Raw genomic sequence first — 26199 nt, 5'->3', positions numbered from 1 at the left:
TGCTGCCAAAAAACTGACAAGATTCTCTCTAGATGACGGAGGCAGTGCAATATGTTTGAACTGAGATAGAAAAAGGTGGCAGGGAAATTAACAACCAAAATGAAACAGAGGGAAAAAAAATAAATAAACCCAATACCACATGAACTGAACAGTAAGCGCGAGATGAGGAAAAAAAAATACTATCCTCCATATCTGTTAAGAAATGAGTTCCTGTTATTTTAGAAGTAAATAATATAAATCTGATGAAATAAATACTACACAATAATCATAAGGTTGTGATATCGAGCAGAGTGTTCTACACACACTGGTAGTCAACACTCCCTACCTGCCACTCAAGCTTATCTGAGATGACTTGTCAACCAAGCAAGTGCATGTCAAGAGACTGCTGCATATAGTGTGTGTGTGTGTGTGTGTGTGTGTGTGTGTGTGTGTGTGTGTGTGTGTGTGTGTGTGTGTGTGTGTGAGTGTGTGTGGGTATATGGAGCAGGGAGATCTGTTTCTGTTTCTTTGTGCCCATGTGCACGTCGTTTTGTGTGTTTGGAAGCGCACGCATGCTCTCGTCTGTGTCTGGGTGTCTCGCGTGTGTTTAGCTAAGTGTGTGCATGTGCACAGGGAGAGAACCTCGCTGCTATCTAAATGGATCGCACTTCAGAGCGTGCCACCATTTCTCAGAACCTGCCATCTCCACGCAGACAGACAAACACACCGGCGGACAGACCGCGAGTGTGGTTTTTCGTGTCGGGGCGTAGAGTAAGGAGTGGGGGGTGGGGTGCATGCTCAACCCACTTGCTCCACTCAAGGTTATGTCCTGCCTGAAAGTTGAGAACTGATGACCGTCGCCGCAGCAGGGAAATGCGCTGGAGTTCCGGAGGACAAATAGCCGCTGTCTTTTACTTGCGGCCATTTCTCTGTGTAATGTGAACGTCTTAAATGATGGAAGAACAAAGTGGCTGGAAGATAATGCCAGGAGACATTTATCGTCGCGAGAAAAAAAAACTGCTTTGTGTCTCTCCGGCTGGACCGAGTCTTAGAGCTGGGGGTCAAAGGTCAGCTAGCAGTGACACAGACAGAGAGAGGTTGACAGACTGACCTGCGACTGCCCCACTGATATGCTGACCTCCCACCCACCTACCCCCACACACACACACAAAAGTGACACCACAGTAGCCATAGTTACTGAGCTGCAGACAAACATGATGTCAGTGTATGACACAGGGGTGGCGAGAAGACGACGAGAGATGAAAAAAACAACTCATCTAAGATTCTCCTCAACACACTCACGTCCACGTACGACTAACTAGCCCCCAAAAATTAATCTTTCAAGAGAGAATAGGAATCGGTGTGGTTGTTCAAATCAGGCGCGACATAAAGTGCAAATAATATGAAACGGTCAGGGTCTCCATTATCAAAGTCTATGCTTTTGTCTTATAGGCTCTAAACTTTCTGCACAGAGGAGAGTTAAAGAAGAAGAAAGGTAAAGAAGGGCGGGAAGACAAGAGAGCAGCAGCTTGTTGCATTAGCATTCCACCAGCAGAGAGGCTGTCTGTTTGCCTCTGGCAGCAGCCGAGAGAGGGGGACACTCTCTGCATCCTCACGCAGCTCGTCTATCTCTCCCTCTGTCTGTCTCTGCCTGTCTCCCTCTCCCTCGCTCACCCTGAGTCTGTCTGTTACATTTCTCCCACCACTCTGCCACTGCCTGTCACTGTTTTTCTCCACTCTGGATGATTTTCTCTGCAGTCTTCTTGTATATTCCTATCACTCTATCTCAAACTGTCATCTTACTGTTTATCTTTCTCTCTACTAATTTCTGTTTTGTCATCTTTTCTCTTTAGCTTTTCTCAGGACCTCGTGGCCCCGATCTCGCACAGAAATGATGCTGTTCACAAACTAGAGAGCCCTACAGATCAAGCCACGAGGGACGATAGTGAGTATTGAAACGACGTGCTGTATCGCGATCTGGGTGGGTTCAACAAGTTCCTATAACGAGTTAAAGTACTCAGATCGTGTTTTTGTTGTAACGACTAAGGTGACGTGTTCATTTTGCTACTCAAGTAATCAAAACACGCCTGTTGAAGAGGAGAGGAGTCACAGCTTAGGAGCAAGACTGCAGAGAATTCACAGGCTTGTTGCTTTTTAAGCAGTGGCAGAAATATCAACTTGCTATGCAATGAGGCAAAAGCAAAACACTCACAAAATAAATGGACTACAAATCCTCTGGATGTATACCCAACATTCATCCATTTTCTTCCACTTATCCAATTCAGGGTTACGACAGGGCTGAAGCCACTCCCAGTTGTCATAGGGCGAGAGGCGGGGAACACCCTGGATAGACTGCCAATCTGTCACAGGGCTAACGTGGGGAGACAGACATCCATTCATGCTCACATTCATACCTACAGCCAGACTGACAATCAGTCTAACACGCAAGTCTTTGGACTGTGGAGGAAAGCCGGAGCACCCATTGAGAGCATGCACTCCGCACAGAAAGGATGCTGCCCAGATTCAGACCACCTCACCATTGTTCCACCCAAACTAAACTCAAGGGGATGTAATTTTTTTGTATGTCATAGAGATTAGGAAATGCTTTAACAGGTTTCTTTTTAATGGCACTAATGTAAAAATTGTACCATATGATGATGCATGTGGACTTGAATTTACTTACAGTGATGGCCAAAAGAACCTCTTATTTCGAAGTTTTTACATTTCAGGACTTTTTTTTTTTTAAATCATCTGGTCTTTAGCAGATCTTATCAATAACACATAACACATTACTCTGAGTTATTATTTATCTGCCCAAAAACTCAAGCCAGAAGCAGTGTTTAAATGTAGCATACTCTTCTGTATCTCCTCTTCTGAAGTAAGACTGTAAAGTAGCAGGGTTGTTTTGCAGCCAGATCACCTGGGTCCCTTGCAGTCATTGAGTCAACCATGAACTCCTCTGTATACCAGAGTATATGAGGCCATCTGTGTGACAGCTAAAGCTTGGCCCAAAATGATGTCATGCAACAGGACAGTGATCGCAAGCACAGCAGCAAATTCACAGTAGAAAGGCTGAAAAAGAAAAGAATCGAGGTGTTGCATTGGCCTAGTCAAAGTCCAGACCTCAACCTTACTGAAATGCTGAGTAGAAACCTTAAGAGAGCCGTGCATGGGTGCTGGTTTAGCACACAGGCTGAGCAGGCAACTATTTGCTGCAAGGCTAAATGAAACAGACTGGTTCAATTCTGACCTCAGGCCCTTTTGCTGCTCGTCCTCTCCTCACTTTCCAGTCCTGTCGCCGTGTTATCTAATAAAAAAGTTGTGTGTAAACCTGCAAACCTCAAGAAGAGTGGTCCAAAATGACTTCACAAAGTCACACAGATCAATTACTGCAAGCTAGTACTGCTAAAGGTGGTTCAGCAAGCTACTGGATCATAGGGTGAAGCTAATGTTTAACACAGCTTCTGCATTTTGGTTTAGTTTTTGTTAAATAAATAATGATGTAACATGGCATGTGTTGTTGTCCGTGTGAGTTTTTTTTTTTTTTTTTTAAAAGCCCTTAAAAGCACTGGATGACTTTCTATTACACCCTGATATGTAAAACTTTAGCACTGACAGAGTGAACTTTCTTTTTACCATAACTCTATGTGTGAAATTACTTGTTAGACTTTCTGAAATGACAGTTAGTTTTATCTACCAGTAAAATAGAAAATGTATAAAACACAGCAAATAAATGGATTTATATTCACACACGAGTTTCAGTCTCTTTGCTGTTATCAACGTCTGAAACATGTCTGCGCGTACACATCGTGCACATTCATTCCAATAATCATTAGATTATTGCATTAAAATGGTAATTTATTTATAGAACTATCGTGAGGGTTAATAAAAGCTTTCTACAACACTGAGTCACGAATGTGTAAACTTTGTCATACAAGTCAGTGTCGCAGTCAAGTGCAAAGCTAAGCTGAGTCCCTTTTTGCTGCCATGGTGATTGTAATAATTCTTGGCCACTCCAAGCATGCAGATAAATAAAAAGCAATCCACTAAATAGTATCATATTCATTTTCAATAATTCATTGAATGTATTAAAGCCAGAATTTTGCATTAATTATTAAATGTCATTCGTCCTGTAAATGAATACAGGACAGAAAATGAAGAGCACAGCCCAATCAAAACATCCTATTTAATCTTATTTTATATTGTGCAGTGCTCTGGAGGGAAAAAGTGTTCATTTATTACCTTATCTTTACTGGATGGTGGCAGCAATTGGACAAATGTACTGTGCAGTCTGTAAGTCTGCAACGATCACATTGTTTAAGTTCTGTAGTTAAAATTAGAATTTTAATGCGATCCGAGTTCTGGCCTTCAGCTATTGTGGCATTATTTTATGTCTTTAGTATGTAACCAAACAGAATGGTTTTGCAGTAAAATCAAGATTTGAGATCAAAGCTGTAGTCGCTCTACTGTAAAATGTTTTATTGCAAGTAAAATAAATGGAATCAAATGTTTATCTAAAGCTTTAAACTGATGTATACCTGGATTGATTTTGTACAGTTATCTGTGAAGGTGTAAAGACCGGGAAAGACATATTTCTTTTTTATCTCTCGAGCCCTTGCCAAGTTGTCACTGGCCAACAGAGGCCCATCTTACTTCTGCCAGCCTAAAAGATTCTGCTCAACAGCAAACAAAAGCTGTGAATTTGCAAACATAACACTTTATACGTTTTTGTGTTTGCAATCTTACTTGCAAAAAGGACTTTTATTGGAAAGAATAACTCAAATAACCACTCGTTAAAATCAAGGGATACAGAAGAGCATCTCTGAATGCACAGCATGTCAAACCTGGAAGAAGAGGAGCCCACCCCGTAACACTCCTGTCAGGCAAGAACAGGAAACTGAGGCTATGATTTGCACAGGGTTACCATAACTGGGCAACTGATGATTGGATAAAAATTGCCTGGTCTAATGAGCTTTGATTTCTGTTGTGCCATTTGGATGGTATGAGGGATATTTTCTTGGCTGTGGGTCCCTTAGTTCTGACTCAGCATTGTTTAAATGCCACAGCCTACCTGAGCATTTTTGCTGACTGTGTCCATCTCTTTATGACCACAGTCTACCCATCTTATGATGGCTGCTTCACACAAAGATAATGTGCCGTGTCACAAAGCTTAAATAATCTCAAAGTGGTTTAGCTGACAAATCTGCAGCAACTTGTCTGATGCTATCAGATAAACATGGAAACCAGGACCTGGTAATTTTAATTAAAATAATTCTGAATTCAGCGAGTGTATCTATATCTGATTTTAACTGATGAACAAAAAATACTATTAAATTATTAATTACTATTAAATGGAAGCATTCTGACTTCTACATCGATTACATGGTTCTGCAGAGATCTTCACTGTGCACACGTCACACATAGAACATCATTTTGAGACATGTTGAGAAGTCAGTTTTGGTCCCAAACACAAAACCTTCAGTGCACAAGTGCAGAGACGCATTACTACAAGTTCTGAATGTTTTAGTGAGTGACAAGTAATTCCAGTTCATTCAAATGTTGTTGAAAAATGAGTCTTAAATGGGTATTTAACTTGCTATTTTGCACTTCCCCAAAAGTCCCCAAATTATGCAATTGTTACATTTTTCATTAATTATAAACATAGCAATTAAGTCAAAGCTGAAAGTAGGGAGAATCAGAGCAGTTGTTTCATTTAAATTCAATTTGTTATATTAAGCAAGTTTAATACAAGACTTTTCTAGTCCAGCCATCACAGCATACCTTTTATAAAAATATGGGGGGGAAACAAACCCCCATATTTAACATAAAAAACACAATTTCAAACAAAAGTAGTAGACGTAAATCACTATCTTCCTAACTACAGACCGTTCCGTTTTCCACATGTACACACATTTGAAGTGAGCTGTCAAGAGGGGAAAAGGGGCCTTTGACTCAGCCCATCTTCTCTGTCATGAAAGAAGTCAAACATTTTGAGGATCCAACTTTTGTCAGCAATTTCTACCAGCCTGCGCATGAACTGACGCCTTGTGAAAATCCATCACAGTTTACCATCACGGTCTTTGTGAAAACAACAAACATTTGCTTTTCTATAACCCACACGGGCTTCTGCAACAAAGTGTATGCAGTCTGAAACATATTCCAACAGCAATGCAAAAAAAAAAACCCTTAATAAATATATTTAATAACAATAGAACTAAATCACCTTATCAGTATGATGAGTACTCACCATAATATTCTAATGATTGCTCAGCTTTATCAAATTTAATTAGATTATAAAGGCTTAGCCTCCAAATAGCTCTGGGTAAGTAAATCACGTGCCGCTCAAGAGCTGAGCTTAAGCCAAGACAACTCTGTACTGTAGCCACAGAGACAAAATGCATTCAAACAAATTAATAGTCCATTAAATAAAAGCAAACCTCTGCCAGCTAATAGTACCTTAAAAGCATATTAGCATTAGAACAGGATAGACACCCATTTATCTCATAGGAAAGTGTTTCAGCAGCGAGAAAGTCGGAGTTTGAGCATGAAGCCTCGTGCTTCTTCCTTTACATACATGTGACTTCTGGTGGTGGAGGTCTTTATCCCCCACGGTGCTGTGAGTGATGGTCGACCTAGCCCGCACATGATCAATCCTCCCCCCCTTTTTTTTCTTTACTTTTATTTTTTTTTACATTGTCACTGAAACTCATCCTTCTCATTTAAAAGGTACTGTATCTCCCGTGTCTCGATTAATCTCACTCTCTCTCTCTGTTTGCCCTTCCGCTTTTCCTCTCCCTGCATCCCCGCATCCATCTTGTTCCGGCCCTCCCCCTTCCCTCAGGCCCAGCCACCACTCTGGTATTCCCAAAGTCATCTGCAATCAGACATCTTCAATGGATTAATTACACTGTCCTCACACAACTTGATTGAGCATCTAACATCTACACCCACCCTCTCAGACCCCAATGCTCCCTTCTCACCCCCACCCACTTACAGACGTTGAATCCTTTCTTCTCACCATCTTTTAAGGGCTCTTTCATGCTGCCCCCATTCCCTCCTTTTTCCACCTTCTCCTCTGAACCTCTGCCTTCACCCTAACCCTGTCTTTTCTAAAACTGCTTGAGCGGTCATCCCCCGTCTTCTCTGAGAGCCTGGCTAATTGGACATTGATTGGAAGAGCCCCTCTCCATGATCTCTCCAGAATATTGGGATCGCACTAATTGAAGAATTAACTTGGGTGAGACTTGGACCTGGAAAAAGAAGCAGGAGAAAGGAAAAGACAGACAAGATGTTTCAGCTTAAAGAAAAAAAAACATCTTTTTTTGTTTGTTTGTTGTTCTTTTTTTTCTTCCCCCCTTTCTCACCATCTCTTCTCCGCTCTATTTTTCTTTCTCTCCCTCTCTTTCTTTCATTCTTTCTTTCTCCCTGTCCTATCCCCCAGTCATGTCTGTCCCGTCTGTAACAACCGAAAATCAAATTAAAATAAATACATAATTAAAATAAATGTCAATCCAATGGACCAATATGGCAAGGCCATGATGATCCACTTGGTAAAGTAAATCTGCCAGACATCTTTGTTGGCCTCAGACAACAATTCTGATGGCTAAAGATCCAAACGGGACAGGCATAAAAAAAAAAGAAAAGAAATACAACAGCGGACAGACGCATGCACAGGAAAAGGCACGCGATGAACTGCGTTTAACAATGAGTAGGTATAGACAATTTGCCACATTGTGGGAGTCGTTATCATTTGATTTTGAGTGACTTTAATCCATCAGCTTCTTTAACAAAATAAAACAAACAAAAAGAGAAGAAATTAAACTTCTCCAGAAGAAGTCTTTAACTACAGAGCAATCTTAACTTATTTCAGCAAATAAATACACACAGTCTCCTTTTCACTCCTCTCTCCAACACACAACAAACACACACATTTCACATCAATCACAGATCCCAGACCATAACCCCAAAAAGCCGAGTGCAGCTTTGAGTCATTCTAAAATCATGATGGATGACAACTTCCCAAAGCAATCCCTCTGCGTGCCACCATCATTTAACTAAAGGCATCAACCTGCCCCAGCTCCTCTGTTTCCTCGGCCCGGGCGCTCCGGACACCTCCTTTCAAACCACTGACATGATTCTGAAAAAATATAGTCCTGAGCAGACATATGAAGGCTGCCACTGAAGAATGGGCTTCACCCAAGTTTCTGATCCCGAATCCCCCTCCCCTATCCCCTTCGCAAACTGTAAAGGCAGCGGGAGATGGGACTGTGAGGAGGTTAAACTGACCTCGGGCTCATGCTTTGGAGCAGCTTACCCTGGAGTGTGAGATGACAAAACATTTAGCCCGATCTCACTTGCAGCTCACTGACAGGCTGAAACAAAAGAACAGCCTCGGAGGAATTTCAAATCATTGAATGAATGTCAATTAATTTCACAGGACAGAGTTGAATTGATTAGAATATAAAACAATCTTTCTTGAAAGCAAAAGGGAATTGATGTCCAAGGCCTTCAAACAGCGAAAGGGAGGAAGACAGAGAAACGACAAAATGAAAGGAAAAGACGGATGATTTTGTGCGTATCGGTGTGCGCGCTTAATTGTGTATGTACTCAGGTGCGTGTGCCAGTGCGTTTGTGTGTACGTGTCCGTGTGTGTGTGAGCTCAGCACTTGTGTTGCACGCTTGGCTGGCAGGGTGTGTGTAAAGTAATTAACATGATAGCCTCCATCTCAGCCTGATAGCCTGTTCCCTGCAGCGAGGTCGTTCAACAGACACCAACAGACACCTGAGCTGCATCTCAGACACAACCCTGCAACGCATCTCAAATGCAAACACACACACGCACACAGACACACACAAACATGTTTAACCCATATACGCCTGCTACCAACAAACACCGAGAGCATACGGTTATCGGCGCAAATGACAGGATGCATCTATGCCTGTCAGCAGCACATGGCATGATAGCTGACAAACAGTTTCTTCAAAATAAGCATTTGTTAATTCACCCTGAATATATCTGAGATATATGTATACATATATTTATTTATTTATTTATTTTTTTGCAGAGTGAAAGAGAGTGCAGAAACCAAGCAGCAACCTTCTTGGGTCAATGCAGAGGAGCCACAAACTGCAGATCCCCAAATGCTCACACAGACTATTACCACAAATGTTCAAATACCTCTGAGCAGAAATAAGCAGGTTAAAAGCAAATTACAAAAACCATGTTTTCATTCCCATGGCTATTTTTTTTCCATTCATAACACTTATAAAGGAGGGTAATTTATTTTATAAATGTTTTAAATTTGACAAATAATTATTTGCCCCTTTAAGTGGCAGGTGGATGCCAAAATCTTTTTTCACTGAACTTAAAAGTGGATCAAGTTTAGAGCTTATATGTCTTGTGAATTATTTTAAATGGAATTACCTCGATAAATAATATGGCTTTCTGTGCCACTCGTGTGTGAGTGTGTGCAGTGGCCACATATAGTTTGCAAAAAGCATTTTGCTGTGCAAACTGTGACAGTGCTAGTGAATTAAAGTTGAGGCTGCAACGTGCACCCACAAACCAACAGGTGACAGGCGATGTCAAGATGAAAAATGTGAAGTTGTTTTTAACAGATCCAATCTCCACTGAATATAATTAAAAAAAAACTGATGCCAAACTTATGGTCTATGAGTTATGGGAAGTTAGCTGAGATATGCCAGAGATGTGTTTGCAGTACGGTGAAGAGTTAATTTTTTAAATTAATTTTGGCCTAAATATGATCACATTTTCATGATGCATACTAGCAGCAGTTCACACAAGCATGATTACAAGAACAATATGGCAGTCAATGACATGAAATAATGTAATAATACTGTAATAATAAGGAATAATGCTTTTTTTAGTGTACAAAATGTTCTAGTCAAGCAAAAATAGGTTAAGCTCATATGGAAATATATGAATCGTGTTAGGAATGTTGACTATAAGTGAATAGGTGAAAGTTGTTGAAAAGTGGGCCCATATTGGAGCTCTCTATACCAGAAAAAGAGTATTCTGAATGATGCTGTAACTTTTTAAAAATTTGACTGAAAGGAATTAAGCACATTTTGATTCTGCTAACTGACACATAAACAAAAATGAGGGAGTCAGAAACACAGCTTTGTTGTGTGAGATATAAAAACGTTAGTGACGGGCACAGTGCTGATAATATCCTTCCTCCTCCTCCAATACAATCTATTGTTTCCCTCTACTTCTATCCTAATAACCCCCAAGACCTTCACTCTGCTCCTCTAATCCTAAAACAGTGTCTTGATGCAGACCCTCAAACCCCCTCTTTAGCCCTAAACAGTCCTCATTTGCTAAAGGATTAGAGTAAGGGCAACAAGGTCAAAGGTAGGTCACCACCAGAGACCCAAAAAAGAAGAAATATACACAGCCAAGTGAACAGAGAGCCACACAAACACACACTCATTAGCATTGTGTCAACTCTAAATGCGTGACGCTGCTTTAGAGCACACAATCTGAGGAGCAGAATTGCATTATGTATTCACTTACTGTAGGTGTGTAGGCAGGACCCTAACCCCAAGACATGTACTGAAACAGAGACACAAATTTGCATCAGCATGTACAGAACTAAATAAAATTGACCTTAACTCTCTGAGTCGAAAAATACGAACACCCATTTGGGTGAATTACAAACAGCCGGGGTAAAAAAAACAACACTTTTACAACAATATCGCCACTAAGGTATCGCTGAGTGAAGAAGTCTGGGAGAAAGACGAGTGGAAGAGTTGGGGTGAGAAAAGTGATTGTCAGGGAGAGAAGAAACATCACTCTGAAAACTTCTAAAGAAGGCCCTGCTCTGGGTTTTAAATGCTCTCCTCCTTCCGTCACTCCCTCTCTCTTCCCACTTTCCTCTCATCCCTTTCATGAATTAAAAGCACGGCCGGTCTGTGGGGAGAAGCATAGTTAATTCCGATCAGATCTCCTCCTCCCCCCCTCTCCTTCTCCCACAACCCTCCTCCTCTCCTCCCTGGGCGACGGTTGCCATGCAGTCTGACAGACGGAGATGGGATCTGACAGTAAACAGGCGTGTGGATGCCCGGCGCGTGATTGACACGTAGGCAGGTCGGTGGGGGCCCGCCCCCCTCCTAATCCTGCCCTGTCAGCTCTAATTGGGGAGGTGGGGCTCTATGTCACCAAGGTGACTGATTGACAGGACCCCAGCTTTGCATAGATATGAGGGAAAGGTGGGGAGGTTCACGCATGGCAGAACACTGTTAACACTACTATACTGCTAATAGAGATATGTGTGTGTGTGTGTCCGTGTTTTGGGTGTGTGCGTGTGTTTGTGATAGCTGTACACTCATGCACATTCACAGGAGCCCAGATGCAGGTGAACACAGTCAAGAACATGGCTGAGCACACAAATAAACCCACAACAATAACAATGAACAACACTGACATGCATACAAGATGTCTGAACACAGAGTGCATCTACAAACACACATACGCACAGCCTCCTGACATGGTGTGATGAAGAGCAGGGGTTGTAAATGCTTCGGAGTGCTCAGATATAGAATTTCGTGGAGCAGCAGTCCAAAGGTCTTCACAATGTCAAGGCCAATGAACAGCAGGGCGAGGATTAGGCACTTTAACAGGGGTGTAACACGTCAACCTGTGGAGGCAAAGATGTATGAGCTGTGTTAAGTGAAAGATCATGTGAGTATCTTTGCATGATCAAAAACCACAAAGTGAATAAAATTAATAATCTTAATATAACACAATATTCTCCTGGGATGACTTGGGTATTCATGGCATTCATGAATGTTACTTTGACATGAACTAAACACTTAAACACAGATGCACACCACATGTAAATCCCCAATAGCAACACCACCGCCACAAAATAGCATCCCATTGCAGGACAACACAACCTGCATGACTGCCCAGGTTTTCGCAGTGATGCATGGTTTTTGTCATGGCATTGGGTCAGCGCCTTGGCAAAGACCTAAAGGTAGTGATCCAGCCCATAAATTCTCTAGAGCCAGAGCAGCCCCATTCCATGAATGCCCCGCCTAAAAAGCCCACAGAATCCCAGTGCCAGACACTACAACACACCCCAAGAGATTCCTTGTTCATTACCTAACAGCCACACCTATTTTTCTGCCACATAAAGAACTTTATATTTACATTTATATCTGCATCTATACATATTTATATTTAAATGTATATCTTTAAGATATATTTGAATGTCATTCAATGAATTTGATTGGAATAAAGACGTTTTACCAAAAACCTCCTTGAAATTGGGTTCGTTGCTAGCAGATTGCAGTGGTCACCTGTACGTGCATGGAAGATGCCAACTTGTCTGTAAACATTCATTTACTCTCTAAGCTATAGTGAAATTTTAAATTAAGATTAAAAAAAAATTAGAATTGGAAGAACAAATTTGCATTGAAAGCAAAAGTTGTGCCTTGCTGCTCCAACTGATAAATTTCAAAAGTCACAACATGCGAGTGAATAATTGGACTCTGTTTCTGGTTTGGGTTGCAATTTTTAAAATTTGAATACAGCTAAAAGAGCAGTTTGCAGACTTCTTCCATATAAACCACAGGCATTTGAAGTGACCAATTAGCAACTAAAGCAATCGCAATGAGGTTTTCCGTGTAGTACTGTTTACATCTTTGCAATCAGCTTCACACCAGGGCACCCAAACAACATCCCACAACCACCAAACCGGCTAGCAAACAGTGGTTACCATGAGGTTGCTGACCAGTTTCTAAGCCTGCATGACTGAGGCTGAAGCAAGTCATTTCATAGTAACTGCCAGCAGTCTCCAGCAACCCCTCACAATCAGCAAGGAAATACACATTTCACTCTAGTGAGCGGTGGTTCCCAGATGTGTTGTCAGTGTGTAGGCCTGAGTGGCTAGGTTCAGCATTTTTGCGCTACATTAGCATGTTAGCAGGCTAACATTCAGTTGCTAGCATCAAGCACAAGGTACACCTAAGACAAAAGTGAAATACTGAACCAGTGAAATTCGGAAAATTAAAAAAGTGGATACATTTTATTCTCCGAGAAACATGAATATCTGAGACAACAGACCAGATCGTGCATTATTTTTCCTTCTGTGCAGAAACAGCTGACATGTAGCTGGTGTTTCATTTCAGCAAACATAGATAAAAGTTTGAAGTCAGAATAGTGAGAATTTCAGTGAGAAATATATTAGTTAAATAAATCCTACCTTTATTAAGGTTGTGATGATGTTTAGAGATGCTCATTTACACTTCTGATCTTTTTGAGTCCAAAGGTTTGGTTAGTTTGTGGAGTGGTTTGAGTACATCCCACTTTTCACTAATAAGTTTTCCGAGTGATATTCTATGTTTTAAAGGCCTGAAACGTATTAAAATTTAAGTCTGAGACCACAAACAAATCACCTAAAATAAAGATACTGTTTCATAAGAATGTGTCAAAGACCACTGCTGTAAAATTACCTTCTAATGGTATCTGATTTTGGAGGGGTAATTATAAATTGTTAACTGTCATACAACATAGCTGTTATCTTTATGTGTGAATTTATTTTAGTGGTAGTGTGTGTGAGTGCTTGTGTGCACGTGAATGGGTGCACGCATGCGTGCATTTTGATTGACAGCTGCCACTGACCTGTGCCAGTCAGAGTGCCATGCTGCAGGGCGGTGGGGTCGATCGCTGCGGAGATGACCTTCGCCCTCATCTGCATCCTGCCTTCATTAGCAGAGCCAGGCAAGGAGAATAACAACCCAATAAATTAATAAAGAGAAAGAGGGAGAGTGGAGAGAAGGCAGGGTGGGAGGGAGCGGACAAGAGGAGAGCAAGAAGAGCAAGGGTAAAATGGGAAGAGAGTACAGGAGGGAAGGAAGCAGATGCCAGGAAAGGGCAGGAAAGGAACCATATGAGAGGAAAGAGCGGAGCGCTAAAGTATAGACGGGTGTAAAGAGATAGAGGGAAATACTAGCAAAATAGGGTGTGTGACCATGAGTGTGAAGGCTAAGGGTCTTCGGTCAGTTCAGGCAGAAAAACAGGCTAGTGAATAAGAAAAAAAAGCAGGAGAAGACAATGGGCAGAGAGGGTAAAGGTAACTGTTAAATACTTTATAACCCTATCAATAAAATCCAAATGCAGATTAAAGATGACTCTGCAGTATATTGTGAGAATGTACCAAACCCCAATTGAACAGAAATTATTTACCCAAGAAGGGCTGCAAACTGATATTGCCAGATATATTCCTCGGGCTGATTCACCAATGTGGCTCTGAGCCCCGTTAAAAAGAGTATTGATACATTACCATCTGTACTTGGTGTTAAATGCCAGTATAGAAAGTGATTCTCTAACTGGCCCAGGGAGTCAAATTTTGACGAGGGCCAAATGTTCCAGATTTTCCCTCTCTCATTCATGATTGGGATGAAGTTAGCATGCCAGCCACACAGCAAATGTGTTAATAAAGCATGAGGTCTAATCATCTACTATTTCACTGGATACATAGCCTTGCTGGTCTTGTTCACGAGAGCACAGAAATACAGGAAAATACCTCTCGAAAACCTCGACACTTGCAGTAAAAAGACACACAGCAGAGTCCAGGGGAAGCTTTCCGCGTAAATAAATTATGAACAAGTATGTTACGCAGGATAGACTGTTGGTTGGGAGCTTTCCCAGGAGGCCTCTAGCAATGATACTTTCTCATCTTCCAGCAGAGTTGTATAGCATGCACCACCTTCCATTACTCCATCTTTGCGCATGAAAATACGGTCTATCCCTATGCCAGGAGATCTATGTTTTAAATTCCTCAAAGTGTAGCTGTTTCCAGCAATGAACTGCACCGTTCAAACTTATCTGGTGTTGCTAACACAGTGTTTCCCAACATTCAAGTCAGATCTAACCCCACTGCCCTTACAGATGACAGCAGTGACACCACAGTTGATTATGTATACGTTTTCTACTCGTATAGTCTACAGTGTTTTTGTTCAGTGGTCTGTCAAACCTGTACACATCATTAGGCAAGCTAATTTATAGTCTTTCCAACTGCCTCCATTAAAATGCAGTTTCATTTGCAAATAGTGGGAGTCTTGAACATATTTGGACAGATTTGACCCACGCCTAAAAATGACATGCAAGTACACTAGTGGTCAGAAGTCACTTTTTGAAGGTATTTTTCCCACCAGTCTCTGGCACTGAATTTTTTTTAACCACTCCTTAATACAAATCCCTTTAGTTGCGAGATATCTAAAGGGTTTCTTGCCTATACTTCCTTTTTACCAGTCCCTGAGGCAGTGAAGCAACCCTAAAGCACAGCATTTCCACTACCATGATTCATAGCTGTTATTGGGTTCTTCTCCTGAAATGCTGTTCTTTGATCTGTACCAAACATGTCTACTGCTACTATGACTGAACAACTCTATCTTTGATTCATCTCTCTAGCACGCATTCCTCCAAGTATTCTGGTTTGCCTACATGGTCAACGGACAAACAGGTGCAATGCTCCTACTTGAACAAAGAATTCTTTTCTTGGTACGCACCCTTTCCAGTTGAATTGTGCATAATCTCGTTCATGTAGCTACATGCTGATCCTGAGATGAAATTTAGGGGTTCTTTTTGTGTTAAGAAGCCTGTTCTTGGAATGAATTTCTTTGGAGAAAGCAAATTTCAATAAATTAGCCAGGCCACTTAGAGATAGATAATACATGTAGATTTCCAACATTGAACTTATAATCTTTTTTTTTTTTATCTAAAGATCTTAAAGGTCTGTTTAGTTGTTAATGTGATGATACCACAAACCCCAGTATCAAAAAGAACAGCACAGAGACCTCAGTTTTAAGGAGGGCCCCTGAAACTCTCTGAGTTTCAAATCTTTGTCATCTAAATGTTGAGGTATACTTTATCTCTCATTGTGACTGATCCTTATTATTTGTCTATTATTATTTATCTTTATCATTTGCTGAAATTATGAAAATACTGCACAACAAAAAAAGTTATGCCTCATTTGTGTTTACTACATTTATCAGTAGACAGTGGATCTATGAGGATGTGGCTCCACAGTGGATCTATGAGGATGTGGCTCCACAGTGGATCTATGAGGATGTGGCTCCACAGTGTAGTGGTTTACACATTTGCCTAACCAATGAAAGAGCCTCGGTTCGTGGCTGGGAGGAGACACAAATTTCTTTAGAGTTGCCTCAGGAAGTGCATCCAGCATAAAAATCTGTCAAATTAATATGCAGAGCTACCTGTGTTGGCAACCCTTTGTGAATAAGGAAGCATGATATGTGTTTGTCCAAACAAATGAAATTGGATGTCTTTTACTTTCATGCTATACTTCCTCCGGGTGTATTTGTAGTTGGAAATCCCTTCTGACTCACTTTTGAATCATTTCTGACTGGAACACAACTTGCAGTCAGAAAACAGTATAGATGTTTCAGTTTGAGATACAGAGAGTTCATCAAGCCAGTCACAGACAAGTCTAACTGAATTTGGAGAGGCAGCAGCATCAGTTCTCCCAGGAGCAAAGCACAGCCTGCCATAACCGCCTAATAACACACATAGCATCAACAAGACCCATCTGCTGAGAAGACAAAGGCAGTGCGCCTTTTCCATGTGTCTACCCATAAAGTGCTGCCTGTTCAGGGTCGAGGAGTGTGAGTGCCGGTGAGCGGGCCCTGCTGTGCTGGGGAGGAAATTCTCAGGACGATCGATGCAGAGGATTAGGACCGGCTTTGGGGCTCAGAGGCCTGGATCTGAGCAGTATTCTCAGTGGGGCCCCTGGGAGAGCTGGAGAGGAAAGCTGGAGGGAAGAGAAGAGGAGGGGCAAGGAAGAGAGGAAAAAGGGCTAACCTGGAACTGTCAAGAGGCTGAAAGAAGGTTGGCCAGGCTGGGAATAGAAGAGCATTCGGCTCACCAGGTGACATTATGAATGGCACTGAAACCCCACCACCCACTCTAATAAACACATACTGGTCAGCCTGATTGGATAAGCTGGAAAGTACAGAGGAAGGAGGAGGAGAGTTAATGTAACAAAATAGAGAAAACAGATCGACGAACTTGGATGAAGTCGGCTATTTGGTCTCCTTACACTCCATCTTTTAATTTTCTTCCGGCCAAATCCGTAGTTGTCTTCTAACTCAATGAGCGTGGCGCACAACAAAAGGCTCCGTGCGTCTGTGTGTCTGCCTCTGATGCTCATGATTGGTCAGCCCGTTCGCCAGCTCGCCGCTCTCCCCCGGGTACAGACGGTTGGATCCATGATTCATTTTGCAATGAAGAAAAAAGGAGAGAGCGCATGTGAGAGAAGAAACAGCCAAGACCACTGGGAAATTATACGGTGGAGCAGCGTGGTGGATCTGGAATTAAACGGCATAATTAATCAAGTAAAAAAACAAGCACGTTGCTCATACATTTATTATTTGCATTTTTTCCACTTCAGGAGATGTAATCAGCAGATATACATTGGGGCCCCTGATCCTTGTCACAAGGACCTGAAGGCTGAGCGCCTGTTTCGACCACTGACCCTTAAAGTATAAAGTAGGATCAGTTCTGCCCAATGCTTTTTTTTAAATTCCTCACTGACTATCATCTTCACACAATGCCCTCTGCCTCCAAAGTAATCTCTACAACAAGCAGAACAAGCCTCACAGAATCACGTTGTTGTCTCCCTATGTTTTAAATTAGGGCGTCTGCAAAATTGGGTTCACAACTCCGGGCCCTCGGCGGAGTTGTTCTGTATTATGAGGTGCGTGCTCTTGGCACGATGAAGAAAAAAAACAAAAAAAATAGCCACTTTTGGAAAAACATGGTGGAATCGCAGGAATATGATCACACAGCTGCAAGGGCAAAGCCGTGTAAACATGGGGCGAAGGAAATTCAGAAAGGCAAAATGTGGCAACAAAACTTGTACCGGGCTTCATGACATTTTGTAGCACTGTAACCGCGTGACAGCTGTTGCTTCTTCTTTCAGTGTTCCCTGGTTTCCCTCTAAGTGATCCCTGCCTCTCTTAAAGATGCACTTACAAATTGGGCACAGATGATTTAGCTTATTTGAAGCTTGGTTAGCTGTCTCATCTAGCTGTAATAAGCCATTTATCAAATTACTGATTGGCACGTGTTTTTTTCACCGCCTTCTTCTTTTGTAGCAGACAAATGCTGCTGATTGGAGTTAAACCTAACTTGAGGCAACATTTGGAGTTATAAAAATTTAATGTCACCCCTTATAAGCCGTTTTTTTTTGAAGGGCCCCTTTGTGTGACCCTGGCCTCCCTGGCCTGTGGTCACTTTGACTGTGATATGATATGCAAAAAGTTGTTAAGTGCATGAATGCATATTAAATCCCTCTCAGGAAGCCCAGAGTTGTCTTAGCAGACATTTACATTAAGTAGATCCTCATTTCATAAAAAGCTAATTAAATGTATGCTAGCATGCACACAGAACTTTGACTTACTTTCAGACATTTGAATGTTTTTTAATCAACATATCCCATGTATCCTAATATGTTTTCCTCATTGTTCTATGATCAGTGAAAATGTAATAGATATTTATAGGATCTGATCTCTTAGCTCATCTCATACACACTACATTTTACTCACTTATCAATCCTTTATAAGTACTGGCAGTAAGAGTAGCTATAACAGGCTGTTTTTTATTGTGGGAATATTGATTTCCCCCCTCCATGCGCCACACATACACACAGGATAATCAGCATGAATGGGTCATATATACACATTTGCACATCATGGATATCCTCCGCTTCCACCCACGTTATACCCATTACACATAAATACGTCCGCCAAACAGTTTGAAACGTATCACTCTTCAGCTGGTCAATATGGCTTGTTCCTGAAGCGCCATCATCAATCGAGGTATCAATATGGAAATACCACTGTGACCCAGACATTAATCAATTGGGCTCCTCGGGGAGGAGAGGCAGGGCAGGGGCACCTAAAATCATCAATGAGACGGATCGGGCCGCAGTCAGGCTCGGACAGTCTGTATTGATAAGAGCATTTCCACCTGTAGCGGCCCGAGCGGAGAGACAGGTCGCATCTGAATTCAATACCCGCCGCCGCAGCTGCGCGCTCCGAGCCCAGAAAGACACGGTTGAGCGGAGATACGTGCCTCGACTTATCATAAGACCAGTCTCTTTTCTCCATATATGTCGCCTTCCTCCTCCTCCTCATCCCCATCCACAATCTTTTCCTTCTGCCTCAGAACTTTTAGGCCAATGCGCCGCGCGGAAAAAGCATCACGTCTCTAACGCAGACTAACAATGACTTTAAATTAAGTTCTTTTGTCTTTATTCCGAGGCTTACTTTGCTGAGCACCCCTCTCCCGCCACCGCCTCCCTCTCCTCTCACAATCTCTGGAGTTTAGTCAAACCTGTTTCCTCCCCCAACTTCAGACTGTGAGAGAGGAAGTCAGTGAGAAAAGTCTTCAGATGCTCGTTTCTCGCATCCATCTCGCTGCGAGCGCGGGATTAAAGTGCCTTCTCACCGCTGACATCCAAATCTTGACACAATCAATTAGATCCGCGCTCACTGCTTTTGCTTCGTTTACCCAGATACAGTAAGCAGAGAGGTGGATGGTTGGTAGCGTGAGACAAGTCAGCCTCCTAGTGGTGCGCTTGCGTATGCGTAAGGAAGAGGAGGAGGATCGCTTTACTAAAACAAAGTGGAACATTAGATCAGTGCAGCCGAGTAAAGAAAAGGCAAAGGTTGGGTTCGAAACCGTGCAAATCTCCGTGAACGCAACATTGGCTTGTCAAGCAATGTTGACAGTCCCCATATTTGACTTCCAATCACATCCCAGAGCACTCTCTCCCTCATGGTGCTTCTTAAAGGTTAGAGTTCATGGGTCGTGTGTCCTGTGTGCACACAGGCCTGCCCTTTTCATTCCTAATCAGCTGCTCTTTTTTTTTCTTACTGTGCCAGAATGGAGCGATGCACCACAAAGGTCATGGACATGGATTTCCTTTGGTTTGACTCAATGAAAAGGTCAGATGAGGGCACCATGAAATGGCAGTGAGGCCTTCACATCGGCCACACAGGGACCAGAGTTCTTACATCACCCTGAAATGGCACAGACCGAGCCTCTCTTGGGCCGCTCTCACAGGATCCAGGAAGGTCCTGTGGGCTGCTGTGACCTTGTCCCCGTCCCCCTGTGACTTAAGTGTCCCTCAGCAGTGTGCAGAAAGAGCAGAGCATCAAACTGTGGTACAAAGATTTGTGTGAAACTAAACTTTTTTTTTTTAGCCCATGGTATAAGTATACTTCTGCTAAACTGCATTATAATATACCAAAAAGCTGTCTCCTATAAAAGACTCCATCTTTTCTCCATCCTGACATTTCTTGTATAAACATTTGCTGGTGTTTTTATGTTTATAACAGCACTGTCTGTCTTTATAAAGGTGCACTAGATTCATATTTAGCTTCAGTTCACGAGACCACTTTTCTGTGGTGATCATAGCTCTCTTTGGAATCAAATCACAACACTTGCAGACATAGACAGGTAAACTACCAGCTCACTTAATATCCACTGGTTTAGTCGTCAGCTTCCTTCCTTCCTCCTTTAACTACAGCTTTGTTCAAATACCCCATTTAAATAAAGCAGCATTTTTGTTGAGCCCCACCATAATTATCCAACAGCCTACAAAAATAGATGAAACGTGAGCATTACCTCTGTTTCAAACTGAATGACATTATTTTTAGATTGGAATTTCTTCTTATGATTTATCCCTATGGTGTTATGTGAATAAACTAATAGTCAGTTTTACCACTTTAAGGCTTTAAAATGTTGACAGAAATAACCCAAACACCATCTGGACACAAGTACACCCATAACTGCATTTGACCAATCACACACCTTCTTGGTCACTGAGAGCTATTAATGATTGTAAATATTTACCACAGTCTGTAGTTAATAGAATTAATTTCTATGACACCGTTTTTATTTTTTTCATTTCTTACGACAAAGCTTTATTAAGAGAGGATTCACCAGTTGAAATATCTGGGCTGTTATGGTAGCTTGGGGTTTCCTAACACATGATGTAACTAAACCGATAAAGAGACACAGGAGACGAGAGTTTTACAAGATTTGATTTATTAACTATGATACAGATCACATAAGGCCTTGCTGTATACACCATTCCCATTGAGACAAATTACCATACTCAGTAAATAATGAGTTTTTTTTTGTTTGATGTTATCATTTCAGTTTACAGTACTTCATTTATTTATTTTTGTATCATTTCCACCCCACCCCCCATCATTTCTTAATATTTTTTTTTATTATCTCTTAAATAGTGAGAGTGGTGGAGCCCACTTCCTTGGTCCGGAAGAAATCATGCACTATACTGGGCTGGTCTCTCAATCGTTCATCAAGAAATTGTTAAAAATGCTTCTTTTTTTTAATTAATAAAATAAACCATAAAAAGAAACTTTCTCTATCACCACTGACTAAAGGGAAAAGTGTTAGACCCCCTAACATACCAATAAACAACCATTTGAATATAGCTTTGCTTGTTTCTGAATTTAACTTAACAGACATCTGTCACCATTGTTGCAAAAAAGAAAAAAAAACTAAGAAAAAGGAAAGCAATGCAGCCACAAATTATCGCTCAACCAAAGTCACATTTTCAATTTTTTTAATTATCCAATGTTCTCCTAAACTGTCACTTTTGCTTCCCATCTCTCACTCAACCCTTTTTTTCCCCCTCCAGTCTTTGGCTGCCTCACAGTCAGTTCAGTATTAACACATTGATATACACAGGGAACGCCACTGGCCGGCGTTCACACACAAGTACCAGTGGTCACCCCTCCTCCTTCCCTCCGTCTCCCAAATAAAGATCCCATTCACCAGTTTGCTGTCTGTCTTCCCTCCCTCTCGCTCCCCCCTCCCCATTCTCTCTCACACTTTCACTGAGGATCAGTGTGTGTAATCTGGACGAGCTAACAGGGTTACACAGTGGGGTAATGACCGCGCGAGGAGCTGCATTCCTCTCCTTCACGTTTGGTGGGATCACACTGGTGTCTGGCCATTTGCCAAGCAACGCTTGCTAGCATGTTAGCTCCGACCTGCTCAAACACACACTCTTACACACAAACTGTACATACACTCACACACACGCAGTAAATAGGTAGTGTGGACTGATAAAAGCTCCTTTAAGAGTTCAGTGACTGGCTGAATGTTTTTTTCTTATATCTTTGGGCAGAGAGAGAGAGAGATGCACAAAGATGCAATTTAGTGTCAAACAGAGCAGGTGACCTTAGTGAGCATCTGCTTAACATTAACACGCATAACTTCACATTCTTACTCAAACTCAAAGCACGTGCATGAATGCACACACACTGCAAAACCTGCTTCGATCGGAGCTCAGCAATTCTCCTCGAGCCCCATCTTGCTGGTTTCTACGGTAACAGCAGGCTGTGAGCAGAGGAATTCATTCGAGTCATGCAGACGGATGAATGGACTGTCTGTTCTGTCTGCTGTCTCTCCCGGACCCAACTGTCTCTCTTGGACAGCAAATGACGAGGGGAAGCGGCGGCGTAACAGTCACGATGGAGGGAGTTTGGCGTAGTGGTTGCACTCTTGCAAATTACATTTTGCGTCCACCAAGAGCAGGTTTTAATCTTTGTTTTAGAGACATGTCTCTAAACACTGTCTCATGAGAGGACAACACGCTGGGGCCTAGAGCAGCGGTTACCAATAATTTCCAAGGATAAAAAGCCTCCCACCTCTCAAGGCTTGAGCCTTACTTCCAGCTCTTATTTCTTGCCTGTAATGCTACATTGTGCCTCAGTCTCTAAGGCTTCATATTCTTTCTCTGAAATAACTTCTGGGTAGTGGAATGAACTCCTTTACAAAGGGCTGAATGTTGAGTCGGTGCCCACAGGGGACTAACAACTAAAGACACAAAGGCAATTTCATTCACTGCATGCTTAACCAACTGCAATGTGGCCACATGCTTTGCGGTTCCACTGTCAGGATCTATGTAATCTCAACTGATTTTTACCAGATTTAAAACTGCCACAGTTGCTTAATTTATAATTTTACACTTAAGTTTAACCTACTTGACAATTGCACCTAAGAGAGAATCTGAAGCAACACAAACCACAGTAGGAGAAGGATGCTACGCCCATGCAGCAGTGGAAGCAACTGCAATACCCATTTCTTCCTCTAGATGTCAGTGGTGTGCTCTCAGAAAGAGACAGTAGGGTGGACTGACAATAAAGTGAACAGTGGCTGTCATGTCATGGCAGCTCCAATTTAAAATGTGCCTTAAAAGTGCTCAGAAAAGTGCTTTATGAACAAGGTCCTTGGTATGAAAACTGCAGCACCAGCTCACTCGTGAATCCACCACAGCGTGAAAGAAGAAACATGACAGGCGGGGATCCAAACCTGGAATTATTTCCACTCTCTGTCTAATGCAGGGAATTTCAACAAAACGTCAGGGATACAGGTGTGCTCAGGGAAGCAGCCAGCCAGCCAGCCACACATTACACTAGTTGCCAGTTCGGCTGGGATTTTTCATAAATGAACAACATAATAAAAACAAATGGGGACAGTGGTAATGGGAACGTTGACTGAAGGCTTTCACCAAATAAAATAAAATAATCACATTTTAAGCTGTTTGCTTATGTGTTTACAAGAACAGAGCATGAGGATGAAGTTCAAAGTGACAGAGAGTGGGAGGAGCCTTCCCAAAAATGCATAGACAGCACAGTGCCCACAATCCTTTGCTCTAAGTTGCTGCCCAGTAGATCCAGTCGGGTGAGATTTTTTTTTTTTTTTTTTTTTTTTAATGTGCTTGGTGTACTGCCTCAACTAAAACTGATTTAGTCTGTGTGTGTGTGTGTGTGTGTGTGTGTGTGTGTGTGTGGCTGAGTAAAGGGTTGACAGATAGGAATTTGTGATCGAGGAGAACATCCTGTTGGGTGAGCAGCAACTCGTGTCTCTTGCTCAAGTCCTCTGTACAGTGGTGAAAGAAACAAATGTGTGTGTTCAGGCTCTCTGATCCACTTTGTCTCAGATGCAGCCTCCAATTACATACAGCAGGTGGATTGATTTGCAGAAAAAACAAAAAAAATGAAAAACCAAACGTGTGCAGGCCACCAAATTTCCCAGCACAATCAGAAGCTAAGGGACTGAGGAGAATGGCTGTTGGAGGCACACTGGCCACTGGGTGTTTGCATTAAGTGCATGGTTGTGTGTACGCTATCCCAACATAAAGGACTACACATTCACCCTTGTAATTTACTTCTTAGTCCCTCCCTGAGTCCCTTTAACAATTACTGATACATCTGACTCTTCATTCGCCTGTTTGTCTGTAGATTTGCTATAAGGCAAGGAGGGCAGATCTAGATGAAGTGAGATTGAGAGACAGAAAGGGATAAAGTGGCAGGGAGGGAGAAAGATCATACTGTCAGTTCAAAGGCGCCTCAGTGTTTCTCCTTCCTGGCTTCTGTGTGTCCGTTTTTCTGAAAGCACTGAAGGCTGAAATAAATGCCCCCCTTCTTCTCCCTGTACATACTGCATCTCACTCGCTCTCTCCCAACTTCCTACTTCAATTCATCTCCTTCACATCGTTCCCAAAACTTCAAAATCTCTCATTCTGAAACCTTTAAACTGAATCTTGTTATCCTTCTGCTTTTTTCCCCCTCCGCTTTCCCTTGATCCCTGATTCACAGTGTGTGTTGCTCTGTCGGGGGGTGATGCGGGTGCAAGGAGGGCGGCAGCAGGGCCGGGAGCGGCGACTGGGGAGTAGGAGGCGGGGAATGGGATGGGGACTGATGCTGATGGGAATGATGGTGGATAGGAGGCCCATAGTGAGGAATAACAGGTGGAGTGGCAGGGAGGACGTAGGGAGTTGGGGACGGAGCTGGTGAGGATGAGTAGCCTCCAGCCATGCAGGAGTAGGCAGAGGTTCCTCCTCCGGAGAGCGTAGCTGTGGGGGAGCCAGGGAGGCCGTCAGCCAGTGGCTGATTGTAGAAGAAGTATGCACACTGTTGGATGAAGCTCTCGATGATTGTCTGGTAGGTGCGGGTAGCAGTCAGAGCATCCATGGTGGTGAAGTCTGGTCTCATGAGCGTGGGCCAGAAACAGATGGACAAGTTCTCACTGGTCATCAAGTTCATCTTGTTGTTCTGGCTCACCCTGGAAAACAGAAAGAAAGAAGTGAAATTATATGATCATTGTCGGCAGGCTATTCCCCCCCCCAAAATATCTGTAGGAAACATTTTTGATAAAACTCAAAGTTTCTAGAAAAAAACTCTCATTATTTTGAAAACAAACATAAATCATACATAAAAACAAACCAACACAGTTCCAGTGAACAGATTGCACACATTATTATTTGTTTATGTAAAGGAATGACATTGCTTCACTTCGCTAGGTTGCATCGACAACATCACACCACTGTCAACAGGAACATGGTGACATTGGTTATGCACATGTACCTAATCAAAATCAGTGTTCAGGGCTCTAGACTAACTTTTTGCCATGGGCGTACCGGTACGCCTAACTTTAAGAAGTTAGGCGTACCGGCACAAAAGTTAGGCGCACACAAATTTTATAATAATTTATATAATATAATGTGTTTTTCTGGATACACTGTGCTTTTTCAGCATTCAAAGATTGATGACACCGTGTCAGAGCACTGGCTATGAATTTCAGAAGGATCAGGCCTTAACTTAACAGAAAAGTTAGCAATAGTTCTTTTCCTATTACAGCTACATCCACTTCTGTCGTGCCCAGGCTGCTCACTAGGGCTGGGTATCATCACTGATTTCTATAATCCATTCAATTCCGGTTTTCAAAGTCCCGATTCGATTCAACTTAGCCTCAGACAGTCAGAAATATTATAATTCTGATCATTTATCAGTACTGACTTCATCAGAATTGTGAACATCACAGCAGATGCCTTTGTGTGAAAGTAACTGAGAATAAAACACAGAAAAACATGAAGGAGATTTTCCTGGTCTGGCTTTTTATAGCAGATAACCTTAAAAATATTCTACAATGTTCTGCATATAAAGTTTAAATTTCTTCAGTATTGAACAACAGAAAAAATAGGCTTTCTTGTCCGAGGTCATTTAAGTGGAAAAAAGAAAAAGAAAAGGAAAAAGACAGCAGCCGACAGCGCTGTAAACAACGGTAGACTGGTGGGTAATAAGCGAATGAATAATACAGAAAACAGAGATTGGAGACGGGAAACTGTT

General features: G+C 42.1%; 1 protein-coding gene and 2 long non-coding RNA genes across 3 annotated transcripts in view; 1 reads left to right on the top strand and 2 right to left on the bottom strand.

The window, feature by feature from the left end:
- The first annotated feature begins 1580 nt into the window (after positions 1-1580).
- On the top strand, positions 1581-3729 carry LOC146373754 (uncharacterized). The gene is made up of 2 exons (XR_014802307.1): positions 1581-1924; positions 2265-3729. It is a non-coding gene; the product is annotated as an uncharacterized LOC146373754 (long non-coding RNA).
- A 7407-nt stretch (positions 3730-11136) lies between these two features.
- Positions 11137-19591, bottom strand: LOC146373753 (uncharacterized). Its single transcript, XR_014802312.1, has 4 exons — positions 17067-19591; positions 16829-16969; positions 13628-13708; positions 11137-11639 (listed from the first exon to the last, which is right to left on the bottom strand). It is a non-coding gene; the product is annotated as an uncharacterized LOC146373753 (long non-coding RNA).
- Positions 19592-21065: 1474 nt separating this feature from the next.
- arhgap35a (Rho GTPase activating protein 35a) overlaps positions 21066-26199 on the bottom strand; it is a 64186-nt gene continuing 59052 nt past the window's right edge. Inside the window, exon 7 of the mRNA XM_084950944.1 lies at positions 21066-25135. Coding sequence (XP_084807070.1) covers positions 24664-25135 — 472 coding nt within the window. The 3' untranslated portion in view covers positions 21066-24663. The remainder of the gene's footprint in view (positions 25136-26199) is intronic.

Source organism: Perissodus microlepis, chromosome 14 (genome assembly GCF_051167445.1).
Source record: "Perissodus microlepis isolate ML-2025 ecotype Zambia chromosome 14, ASM5116744v1, whole genome shotgun sequence".
NCBI lineage: Eukaryota > Metazoa > Chordata > Actinopteri > Cichliformes > Cichlidae > Perissodus > Perissodus microlepis.
This window is presented reverse-complemented; position numbering and strand designations above follow the sequence as displayed.